The following is a 12931-nucleotide window of genomic DNA, read 5'->3' on the forward strand; positions in this document are numbered from 1 at the left end:
CACTCTCTCTCACTGTCGCACTGGGTCTTTTTATATCTTAAAAAACCAAAAGGTGCTTTCTGGAAAAACTCCCTCATTTAGCAATTCAAACATGTTGGCTAGTTTAGGTATGCTTTGAAAATAACACGTTGGGGTTTGGCTACAATCCCAAGGTGTCAAATCAAAACAAGGCCGTTCCCTGCCATCTGAGTACATCCTTATCAACCAAAGCCCTTGGTGAGAAAAAGCACGAAACAAGCACAGTTTACATTGTGGAAAAGTACGAGCAGATTTAACATGGCAGTGTCTAATGCTACGATACAGTCAATAGGCAGCTAAACTGAATACAAAATGTAGCCTGCAACTAATCCAGGTGCAAAGTGGTGCAACACAAAGTCAGTGGTCAAAAACGCATATTTCACTACAGACAGATGACACAATCTCCTTGTAGTGCTGAATCAAGCTGGGTGGGATGTTGGATTTTGAGCCAGGAGTTATTGTGCCTTTAGAGATGGCTGGACATCAGGGAAGCTCCTCGATGGCCAGGTATCTGGCTGACTCATAAGACAGCTGGATGTTGGTAATGCCTTAGAGGATCACTAGGGGATCACATTTAGTCTGCACTGAGAAGCATTGGTGTTGTGTGTGTCTTTCAATTGCTACTTTTCCTGCCTTGGGTTTTAAGGAAGATCAGGACAGACTGGTCTTAAGTCATCTTGATAGCTCCAGAATGGTGGAGGAGAGTGTGGTAGTTCCACTTTTCAAGCCTGAGCATTTGTCTTCCGATCAGTCTGCCTGTTTGGGAGGACCTCCTGTCTCAGCAACTGGGATGGTTCCTGCACCTGAATATCCACAACCTACACTTTCATGCTTGGTGATTAAACAGCAACAACTAAGCAGTTTCAGCTTACATGCTGAAGTAGTGAATGTGATTCTGGTTGCTAGATGCCCTTTGACTAATTATTTGAGAGTTGAGCAAAATGTATTGCCTGTTGAAGGACCGGTGATCGTAATCCTCTGCAGACCAATGAATCAGACTTTGTTGTTCAATTTATTTTTGCCCAGCAAGGCTTTATGGAGAGCAAAATTAAACGTAAAAAGTCGTCTCTCCCTGCCTTTTTAAGTTTACCTAATCAACCTTCTTTTTCAAGTTTCTAAAGGGAATATGATACATTTCCACTGACACCTTTCATTAAGCCTCTTTGGGACCTTAACTTGCGCCTTTCATTGCTGATGTGCCTTCCATCCAAACTCGGGCACAGCTGTTTCCTGCTTCACTGCAGCTTCTCACCATCCACATCATTAGTTATTTCCCTTTTCAGCCTATTTGTGCTTGGAGTTTAACACCCCTTTCTGTGGTGTGGTTCAGATTATCAGCATGTGGGGGTTCACCCTAGGCATCTGCTGTCATCTCATTGGCACAAATAAAGTTGAAGAAGGTGATTGTCCAATTTACAAGAAGTTAAGAAGTTTGTATTCCTCCCTTTTTCATCAGTCAGTAACTCACTCGAGTGCCCTAGTGCACCTTAGAATATTGCGTCAACAGAGTCTCAGCTGTATAATGTTTGCTTTCACACCCACGGGTTACATGAGTAAACTTAGTTCACTGCGCTAATGCTTGAAGGTGAAAGGCAGTTTTTTGTGGCCCGGCAGAACTTCACCTAATACATAGTTGAAGTGGCTTCAATGCTTTTGGGTCCCTAAGTGGGGACCCAGTGCACAACGCACTATGAAAAAGACACTTTAATTAAAAAGCATGTTCATTTCCATAGGTGCACCCTGTTGCTCAACACATCTAAAATAACCACACTGAATGATTAGAACTGCACAAATGCTCATTCCAAATGGTGAGAATAAAATGAATGTTTCTAACATGGTTATAATGTTGTCTAAAAAGCTAACACCTAAAAACCTACTTCTGTCTGCTACGCCAGGAGAGATTAGAAGTAGAATAATTTGTGTAAATATTTTCTTTGGGGTGTGTGAGACTGAATAACTTACTTACATCAAAATGATGTAATTATCAGGAGCCAAGGAGACCGTGTTGCCTGCAAAAGCCAAACACGTGTTCAGCATCAACTCCTCCTGGGCTCAGCTCGGTATCTGCTTTCAGTAGAAAGTTCAATAGGGCAGCAGCATCTCTGGCAGGCAGGATCTTCCTCCGGTCTAGCAGTATCTTGGGATAATCTGGGGTGAAGGACCTTTCCTGACAGGTGGTCAAGTGACGTTCCTTTTATGTACTGTCTTATCGGAAATTAAGTTTGCAAAGTCACCCTAGGAATGCTGATTTTCCCCTGCTGGTGAAATAAACATGGACCTCCTCCTGTGGTGCTCAAACATGTTGAGATCAAGTGGGGAAAATGCAGAGCTTGTCAGAGAAATTGGAAAAGGGCAAGGTTGCACAAGTACTTAAGTTTTTATACAATCGTTCTGAAATATGTTGCATTGGGAGAAGTTTTTAATTGTTCTCCTGTCTTCTTTTGTGAAACAGCTGGCTTCATGTTGCATGCGCTTGACTCCCAGTGGATTAAGGACCTGTGGGTTTAGTTTTTGAGCTTGGATTGAACCATTGTTCAATATATCCATTTTGTTAATCATGTTTTGTTGAGTTATAATAGAATCTTTTTATGGTTTGATCAGCTGCAGCTTTTGAGTAGGGTTTTTTTAGTGTTAAATGAAAATCAACTAACATGTGCATGTCTGAGTAACTTAGTGGGGGTGGGGGTAGGAAATGTTGGATCTCTTTAGGCAGTTTCGGAGACCACAACTAGATTTTTATTTTAGAGTCCTTAGTCAATTCTTAAAAAGGACTTTTCCATTTCTGCGTGGAACAGCCTTCCAGAATAGGCCAAATATCCGTTCACAGTTTACAAAGCCTCAGGATGGTCATGAGAAATTCTCTTGGAGTAACAAAATGAACTTGAGAAGTAATGGTCTAATGTGTTTGTGTTAGAATGCTGCTTGATTTGATAGGCTTGTTGGTCCATACAGAATGTCTACAGAACCTTTTTCCTGGTAGTTGTTGACTCTTAGCTTCTGGTTCCCTGTGCTCCTTTTACAGTTGACCAGTGGCCAGGAAGTTATGGTTCCAAGTCCTCTGAATAATTCATTGAGCTCTTTACGACCTGCACCCCTTATTTATTTCCCAAACGTTTCAGAAATTAATTCTGTGCTACAGCATTCATTTATCAAAGCAATTACTTTTCAAAGAACTACTATAATCACGAAAAAACATGCATGTCGGCAGTTCTTGTATTCGAGTGCTTATCTGTGGAACACTCTTCTGCTCTGACTGCAAATTGTTGACATTCATTTCTGCTTTGGAAAATGCACGTACCATGTTTTTTTCTCAAAGCTTCAAGGATTGTAAAAATGGGTCCTCACTTAGCGAAAATCTACTTTATTAGGTGATCATAATACTCTCTAAGATCCAAATTAACATAGCGATCATATTGTGGTTGAGACTGAAGGTGGTACGTTACGTGAGGGCCACTAAACAAGGGGGGGTGGCAATTGGTTGAGTATGTTTTGATTTCGGGCATGGTCCAATTTTCAGGTGAATGGAACCTGTTGGGCTTTTTTTTTTTTTTTAACAAAAAAAAAAAACAGTGTTCCCACGTTGTGGTACCTGTACGTAGCAATCCAGGCAGCCTTTTTATCTTTCTTGTTCTGTCTTGCAGCTCCTAAATACGCTGACCCATCTGCAAAGGGTGTGGACGGTGGACCGAGGTCCCTTCAGCTGACATACTGACAAGACCTGCCGTAAGTATTCCTTGCCTTGCTTCCTGTTTGATTTGCAAAGGTTGGGAGGAGTCAGAGAGGCTAGGGTGGATTCCACAGTATGGGTGCTCGCATTTTTCAGTTTTGAACACGCCCTTGGGATTAGATGTGTGTGGTCTTGCATAGGAAACCAAAACAGCCCTTTGAACCTTGTCCTGTCAATCCTGTTCTCTTGGAGTCCAGGGCTTGCACTAATTTGTCTCCCTATGTTAAATTACCTTTTGCCCAGTCCCTTGATTAAGAAAATATACCCATAACACCATGAATGTTCATTCAATACGTTTTACTTAGCTTTGATTTACAGGCGGCACGCAAACACGACAACGATAGCAACATAAAGATCATTATCCTTTGTCTGGCAGGCGAACCTTCGTCTGCTCGACTCCACCCAGGACGATGCCTTTCTTCAAATCACAAGCTCTCCACACCTACTCCAACAGCTGTGTTTTATATCCTTACGACCTCTTTGTCTCCTAGTTTTCTCCGTGTCTCCTTCGTTAAAGTTTAACAACATGTCTTCGTCACAACAGTGTTCTTACTCAATCACCCGCTCTGCTGATCTGTTACTTGGAGTGCAAGCAATGTGTCCTTGTCATGTCCGTATTTTCCTTCGTACTCTGTCATCTGCCCTACTGAGATGTTACTTTTGTTTAGAGTTCATGCAACATGTTCTTGTCACATGCACAATCCTCCCTACTTGCCCAAATCAGATTGAGTAGAGTTATTTACTCAGCTGTGACTATCTCCATAACCTTTGCCGTTCCTACATTTATTTCATATACCTCCTGCTATTATGTAACGCCTGTTCTGAACCTCGTCCACCATGACTTGAGCTAGTGCCATGGCTGTGCCATGACTTGCGCTAGTGCCATGCCCTGCTTGTACCATGACTTGCGCTAGTGCCATGCCATGCCTGTGCCATGACTTGCGCTAGTGCTATGCCTGTGCCATGACTTGCGCTAGTGCCATGCCCTGCTTGTACCATGACTTGCGCTAGTGCCATGCCATGCTTGTGCCATGACTTGCGCTAGTGCCATGCCTGTGCCATGACTTGCGGTAGTGCCATGACTTGTGCTAGTGCCATGCCTGTGCCATGACTTGTGCTAGTGCCATGCCCTGCTTGTACCATGACTTGCACTAGTGCCATGCCATCCCTGTGCCATGACTTGCGCTAGTGCCATCCCTATGCCATGACTTGTGCTAGTGCCATGCCATGCTTGTGCCATGATTTGCGCTAGTGCCATGCCATGCTTGTGCCATGATTTGTGCTAGTGCCATGCCATGCTTGTGCCATGACTTGCGCTAGTGCCATGCCATGCTTGTGCCATGACTTGTGCTAGTCCCATGGACAGATTAATTTTTTCATCTTCATAGCAAGCATATTTGAGGCTTGTGTAACATTTCTTACTCATCCGGTTTGTTTTCCTTTGAGCCAGACCGGTGAGACCATTCGCTTAGCTGATGCTGTAAATACCCATTGTATAAGTTGCTCTCAAGCAGAAAACTCTGCTTTGCTACTGTCAGGATCCACCCAGAATGAACTGCCTTTGAGCCTGGGTGACTAACCTCACGTTCCGCCCATGACCCAGTGAACAGTTGATGGCAGTTGTTTGGTAATGGGGTGGTGCAAGTCCTTTATATGTAGGATTGTATGATATTCATGCATCCTCAGTTTTGGGTGGTTATTGTTGAGACTGGTCAAAGGGGAAACAGCAACCAGCAAAGTCTAAACCAAAATGAAATTCTTGTGCTGATCCTGTCACCGCTCCACTAACTCTACATTGCGCTGTCTATCATCAGATAATTGTGTGCTTATTCAGATTAACAAAGACTTCAATGGATCAGGGAAGTAATCTATGTTCACCTTTTCAGTTTATATAAGCCCACATGTGGCCCAAGGTAAACAGAATCGTGACAGACTGTGGCCTAGAGCCTGGCTACTAATCTCTACTGAAAAAAAGCTGATTGCTACCTTCCTTTCTTCCGCATCCTGTGTTTAGCCCTTGCAAGAGATTTGGCAACCAAGCCACTGCTTCTTTTTGGTTAAGGGACCATCATGAGCCCTTTGCACCACCATGCCGACCCAGATACAGTAAACATTGTGGGAGGTTGGTTACTACAGAACCTTAAACAAGATTCACTTGTATCAGTATTTTCACAAATTCAGTGTGACTGGTTGGCCTAGCTCTTGTCACTCTTTTGGAATGTAAATGGTATAGTGGCAAGTTGACATTTTAAATTCAGCAAAGCTTGTTACACTGGCGAGATGAAGCATTGGATCACAGGGTGCAATCTTTGCTACCCTCCCTTAGAGTCTGGGCCATACTTGAGGTCTCAGGGCACATATCTTCCTGTTGCTCTGACTTGATGGAGGCAGGGTGCCATGGGCACTAGGGGCCTGTGGTATTCAGCTCAAGAACAAGCTCCAGGTTCTTCAGATGAATGTTATGACTAATGCCTTGGAGTGGGGGGAACCACAATTATTTTGACAAACCACTGTTTTTGAATGGACCACGTATAAAGACTTACTCTCTTTTCCTGAAACTCAATCTCTTTTCCTGAAACTCATGACATTGGTTTGTCACAAAAAAGAAGCCCATATTTGACATCCTTTACTCCTTTCATAACACTGCATTGTCCCTAATAAAATTATTAACCAAGAATCTTTAGGAATCTCAATTTCTAATTCTGTTCCTTTGGTCTCAGAGTGTATGTTTTCGTGGTGGACCTAAGGATGTTAATGTCCTATATTGAAAGGATATTCCGATCCTTGGTGCTACCTTTTTTTAATAGATCTTTCTTGAAAGTCAGTTTTCCCAATCCCATCTCTTGTTGCTGGAAGTCCTGCCCGGTTTTTTTAACATGTTTTGGGCCCCAAATGAAACTGGAGATTGCAAGATTTTTGATTCCGCCACATCCCATTTCCAGGGGTCACCTGGCACTAGTGCACCTTCCATCCTCCATAATTTAAATCTGTCACCCGTCAAGAAATCTGGGTTGTAAGCAACACTTATTAGTGAGGAGAAATATGTGGTGAGATTTGGCTCCCTGAGTACCACAAACCAGGAGTAGTAGTAATGTTCAGGGGGTTGGCCATTCTGATACTGGTTTGGGAGCCACAGGACATGTTGGAATGTTGAAGCACTCCTGATCCAGAGGGGGGAAAACGTGAGTTCTCTTCCTCCAATGCTGAGCCTAACTGTGTTGCTCGTATGAAATTCCCTGTTTGTGCTATCCCATAGGATTGCTTCTAATGTTTAGTGTATATCTTTCTTCAAGTTTTTGGGCTCCTCAGTGAGGGAACATGAGTCACATACATTAAGTAGTCTAGGAAGAAGCTCATTTTAGGCATGCTCTCCCACTGAACCAGGAATTTGTCTTGTCTCTCCATCAATATAGGTCTGTAAAGACAACTTCCAGTTTTATTTTCTTAACTGGTATATTTGCTTCTAAATATTCATTCAGCCCTCTGGTCCACCATAGATCACAGCTCTGGAAGCAATGAGAGCTAGGTTGGACAGCAACGTTGAGACCTCTGCTGTTTGATTTAGTGTGATTTAATTTGACTACTGAGCTCCATGAGAAGACTTCAGGCAGGGAGATGAGACTTGATAAGAAATGCCTAGGGTCCGAGACGAAACAAAGGATGTCATAAACAAATAGAATCACTTTGTGATGACCTGCCTCCGTTTTATGCCCTGAATAACCCTAAAGCACTGGAACAGCAAATAATAAAGGGGAGATCGGGCAGTCTTGCCTCCTCCCCCTTATGAATGTAGTCATTGGAGAAAGTTGGTTATTGATTTTTATTTTTTACCTGCAACCACTTAAAAGTTGCTTTTATTTTTATGTCCAGGATCTTAAATAGGTAACTCCACTCCACCGGATCACATGCCTTTTTTGCTTTTGTTAAGAGAAGAATTACCTGTATGTGCCATCATGGTTATTGCGGATCTCATATTGTTATGGGTAGTTTTATTACAAATAAAACTGGATTGATACGCAAAGGTGATGTTTTTGCCAGATGTCAAGTATGGATAACAGAATTTTTGAATCGTTGTTAGTAAAGCGGTCGGCTGGTGTGACCCACATCTTGAAGACACCCAGTCAGTGCAGAGACCCCAATAGTAGGGGATAATCAACCCAGACGTCAACCTAGGGAACTACTTTCAACACTGGTTTAGTGAAGAGTTCAATGTATGTTATCTAAAACAAAGTAGAAAAACCATCAAGTGCTGTGGTTTTTTTTCTACTACTTACTTCCCCTTAACTGGGGATATATTTACCTGTCTAGATCTTGTGTTATTGCTGGGTCAAGCCACAGAAAATGTACATCAGATAAGACTCTACCTTGAGCACACGAAACTCAACTCCGTGAACTATAAAGAAGAGAATAATACAAACTGAACAACTGAGCGATACCCTGGTCACTGTTGAATTGAATCCTGTCAATACCATTGATACGCCCTATATAATAAGTTTTCGTTTTTTGTATTTTGTGACCAAGCAATCTGCCCACTTATCCCTCACATCTAACTTTCTGAAATGGGGTTTGCACAAAATCCAGAAGACTTTGTACCTTACTGAGAGCTGAGTTACCCGTTTCTCTAATGCTTATTTTTCTTAGTGTGACTTAATAAAGTGAGAAGCACGAGAAACCTACATCTAATTACATCCTTCACTGCATCCCAGACCATGTCGCACTCTGCTTCTCATTTGGCATTGTCCAAAAAATAATGGTTGTTGGGTGTTGTTGCCCTGATTTTGGGATTAAGTAAAGCTGTTTCTTTCCACTTCCCATTCCTGTGGTTGCTGTGGTAGTGTGATAATGCAGTGTATTTCTAAAGACTCCAGAGTATGATCAAAAAGTTCGTGCACCTATTTCATTGTGAAGCTAATGGGGAACATGGGTGTATGGAACATCCACACTAGAATGGGATTGAAGCTCATGGAGAGTAGAATGTTTATCTAGCTCACTTTGCACCGTGATAATTCCTCCACACGTTTACCAGATTGGAATCTGAAGTGCAGTTCAGTGGTCCTTTGCCGTCGAACAAGTCTGATGAGCAGTCCCTCGATTGACCTAGGGTGGTATTGAAATCGCCCCATATGACTTGGTCACCCTTGTCAAAAGTAGAACTGTGGTGAAAAGGCATTCTTACTGTTACTGGGGCCATAATTAGGAAGCACTGTCAATATTCTCGACCGCCCCCTTTATTCAGAGAACCCTGCTGTCTCTATAGTATATTTAGTCAAGGTACAAAAGATATATGGGAATTCCAGTCTCTCTGAAATTACTGTACCTCTAGATTTCGTGTGTACTGTAGAGTGAATCTGGCGGGCCAGTAATTCTGTTTGTCTCGTTAAATATTCAATTTATATGTAAAGGAACCACTTAAAAAAACACAAAACTAAACCCAAGAAGGTAACATTTCATGTACATTAAAACCTATAGTTGAACTTTCAGAGACCAGTTTCCAACAGTCAACAAAAGAACCACATACACGCATGACTAGTAGAGGAACTGGTTTAGAATTATGTATTGGAAGTACAAACCTGCCCGGTAAACTTCAGTATATGGCAGCAAAATGAAAATAAATACTTTTCTTTGAAAATACCACCAACATTTCATAACAATTGGAATATTTTCCTTGCCAAAGCTAAGCGCCAATATTGCTGGAGCGAAACACATGCTGCTGTGGCTAAAAACTTGATTGATTGAAGCCTGAAACTACCACTGTTAAATCCTTGTGCCATTGCTTGCGTGTCCTTGGTGGGACAGTGCCACAATACCTTACACTTTAAAGCACTGTCATTTTAAGTAACCTAAACTTTGTTTGAATTTGATAGATTTCTGGAACTTTTAACCAAAATTAGCGATCACTTTCCTCCTAGACTGCTGGGTTTGTGTTCTAAATGAATCCAGTATCCTTCTGTCAAATAATATAACTGGACTTACGTCTGGTCAGAGTGGCAGGTGTCCATAAACTTTGCATACTGAATTTTGAGTCTTTTTGTTAATGAACTCCTGATTGGTGAGGTACCATTTGGTTCTCCGTTACCGTTTTGATATTTTCATTGCAGATTATAACATGCGGTGTAATAACTGTTTCACCAGCTTTGTGTGTTTAACAGAATAACAAATTAATTATTTTTTGACCATTCATATTCGTTGTGTTTTCAATCAATTATGTATCCATTTAAGATATTAACTGCTCACATTAATACCATCCGCGAGTGGAAGCTCGTGTCTAGATTGTTATTAAAAGACGATGTACAAACTCTGAAATCTGTCAGCGTTTTGGGATGCAACAGCTCCAGCTTTAAGGCAAGTGTAGTGTTAAACATCTTGGTGTCAGTGGGAGTGGAATCTTAATTTCCTGTTCTACTGAAGTATGTGAGCTTGTTGTATTGTTGTACCCTGCAACCCTGGCCGGGCACTGAAATGCTTTGTGGTAAACGCTTTGGTAGGTTGGACTTGATTGAAAGATTGTGGGTGTAGTAGTTGTTTACAACCTACTTAAAATACTCAAATTCAGCCTCTGCATAAATTCCCTTATTGTAAAATATGTTTATATATCCATATCGATAATTTACCTTTTGGAAATCAACTGTTTTAAAAAAAACAAAAATGCTACATGAATTATTCAAGCCACTTGCAACAATCATCATACATGGTGAAAGGATTGAAATAGCTTTCAGTGACTTTATCTGGGAAGACAAAACACAAATGCCGGCTTCTTGGGACACAAATGGAGTTTCCAGTCTTCTCTGAATATTGCAATACAACCCACTATTTTAGTGCCAAACAGTAGTGCTGGATTGGGCACTAAGAAAATATGATCTGGACAGATTTGCTTTTGTGTTAAGCTTATTAGCTAAAGAAACAATGCATTATATCGACTGACTTCTTTCTGTCTTGGGAAACACTGATGAGTTTACTAGATGGGCTAGTTGTATTGAGAAACCAACAGATACTACGGCTGTGCTATGGAGACCACAAATAGATGCAGTGGAGAATGTATGTAACTTACTACCATTTGATTTTGTGCAGAGAATTCAGTTACTTTTGTTGAGAAATAAGGCTAATACTGAGCTGTTGCTGATGGTCTTGAAGATGTCTAATCCAGAGGTCTTTAAAAAAGATAATTTTAGCACTCATGAAGCATTGGAAAGGCAGAGAACAATGGCAAAATAAACTGCATTAAAACACCAAGTGGGGAAAATAACTTAGATAAGTGCATTTCGAATGAACACTTGGGGCAAATATATTTGCTACCCAAAAGAATAAAAAAAACAAATTGTGATGTGCTCCTTATGCAGCAAAAAAATCTTAGGTTTTAATATTGACCAAAAAGCCTGCACAAGTTATGACCAGCACAATCACAGTTGTGTGTTAAGGGTGAACAAGGCATGTTTTTGCTTGTCTTTCATGGTGAGGCCCAAAAGTGAAGCAGTACTAGCATAATGTCGGTCATAAGTGTGCAAAACATAAGCATAATGAAATTCCATTTGAGCATTATATTGCACACTATAAAATGTTGAAGTTAATCAAATCTTTAGTAGTTTTGATGCATTCAAGTAACACATTCTTGGAGGGAGCTCCGAGATAATTGTTGTGCATAGTCCTAAATTATTCTCAAATCAATTTTGTTTCTTTTCCTTTGAGATGGAATAAAACCTTTTTTTCAAATAACACTTGAAATTCTTTTACTTATTCTTTAGTCCTTCTCAAGGTAACAATGCTTTAAATGTTTAAAACTCCAGGTGCTCTGTCGCTTTCTTTCATATCTCAATATCCAAAACATGCTTTGCAGGAACTGCTTTATGAAGGATTAAAATCTTTATCTTATTCTTAATTCAACTTCCCTTAGTACAGAATCAAATATGATTATACAATTCTCATCAGAAATTTCCTCTATTTCTACTTTTGATTGCAGAAGTTTCTTAAGTTTGACGTCATTGTTTCCTAAAAGCTTTATGGTTCTATGTTTGTGATTTAATGCTCTTGACGTAGCTCACCTTCATGTGACTTTGGTTTGCATAGAGTTATGTATTAAATATTTTCATTTGTCAAGAAACTTGTGTTGTATAAGTTTATTGCAGCTGAGCCACAGTCCCTTGGAGAATTAATAGCTAATCTAGCACAATGTTACAAATAAATAATCCGTCAGATGTGCAATAACTTGGTGTCACTAAATTTTAGAAAAAAATGCTTCTGCCTTTATTCTTAAATTTGAAGTTAAAAGTATATATATCTGTCCCTTCTTGCATTTTTAAAGGATATTTATTTGAATGTGATGTCTGTGCTCATAGATTTAAAATACAGTAAACTATACCATGCATCCTTTTGGCTTTATTATTGGACTATAATGTAATTTAGGCGTGATGATACCTATATATTTGTATTTTGTTATTGGGTGCAATGCAGGACTAACAAACTTTGATGGCTACATTGTTGCACATCTGTTAATGTACTTAGTTTACTTAAAATCCACCTGCAAATAATAATTGTGAAGAAATTCTACTAGGTTATGCGTTTCGGTTTTTGTGTACTCCTGAAAATTATGGACAAGATTTGACTGTCCATTTTTTAATTTCTCAGAACTTCAGTTTTTTCTGTAGCCTTTTTTAATTGGTCCAGTTTTATATTCTCCCACACTCTTTAGTTTGTTTGTGTTCTCCTCGCCCCTCTTTGTTACTCCTACTTCTTTCCACTCCTGTTCATGTAATCCCGTTCGCCTATGTATTTCACACCAATGTCATTCTCTGTCCTTCTGCTCTTCACTTCTTTCAATCCACTGTCTCCGCATTGTTCTCTACTCTTTGGCATCTTCTGTACATCTCTTCCTTACTTCCTTCATCTCGTTCTTGTTCATGTTCCTTCACTTCTCTCTTGTCTATCTCTTCTTGCTGCAGGAGCCTGGAGGTGGGGTAGGACAGTGACTCACAGGAAGGAAACATGGAGAGAACGACCAAGAAATATGTCAATGCTGAGGAAGAGGAGGAGATGGTGAGTTTAAGGAGAAGTGCTATTGTGGAGAATCGTAGACACTTTTAGCAACAGGCAGAGCTATCCAGTCTAGGCATAAGCATTATATTCTGAGATGTTCGATCTTCATTACTAGAACATCCCTAGATCAACACTGAGTTGGATTCAATTGTTGGTGAG

General features: G+C 40.5%; 1 protein-coding gene across 1 annotated transcript in view; it reads left to right on the forward strand.

Annotated features, from left to right (window-relative positions):
• LOC138266905 (polyamine-transporting ATPase 13A3-like) overlaps positions 1-12931 on the forward strand; it is a 228487-nt gene that overhangs the window by 49010 nt on the left and 166546 nt on the right. The window contains exons 2-3 of the mRNA XM_069215643.1: positions 3660-3741; positions 12679-12772. Coding sequence (XP_069071744.1) covers positions 12722-12772 — 51 coding nt within the window. The 5' untranslated portion in view covers positions 3660-3741; positions 12679-12721. The remainder of the gene's footprint in view (positions 1-3659; positions 3742-12678; positions 12773-12931) is intronic.

Source organism: Pleurodeles waltl, chromosome 12 (genome assembly GCF_031143425.1).
Source record: "Pleurodeles waltl isolate 20211129_DDA chromosome 12, aPleWal1.hap1.20221129, whole genome shotgun sequence".
Classification (NCBI taxonomy): Eukaryota; Metazoa; Chordata; class Amphibia; order Caudata; family Salamandridae; genus Pleurodeles; species Pleurodeles waltl.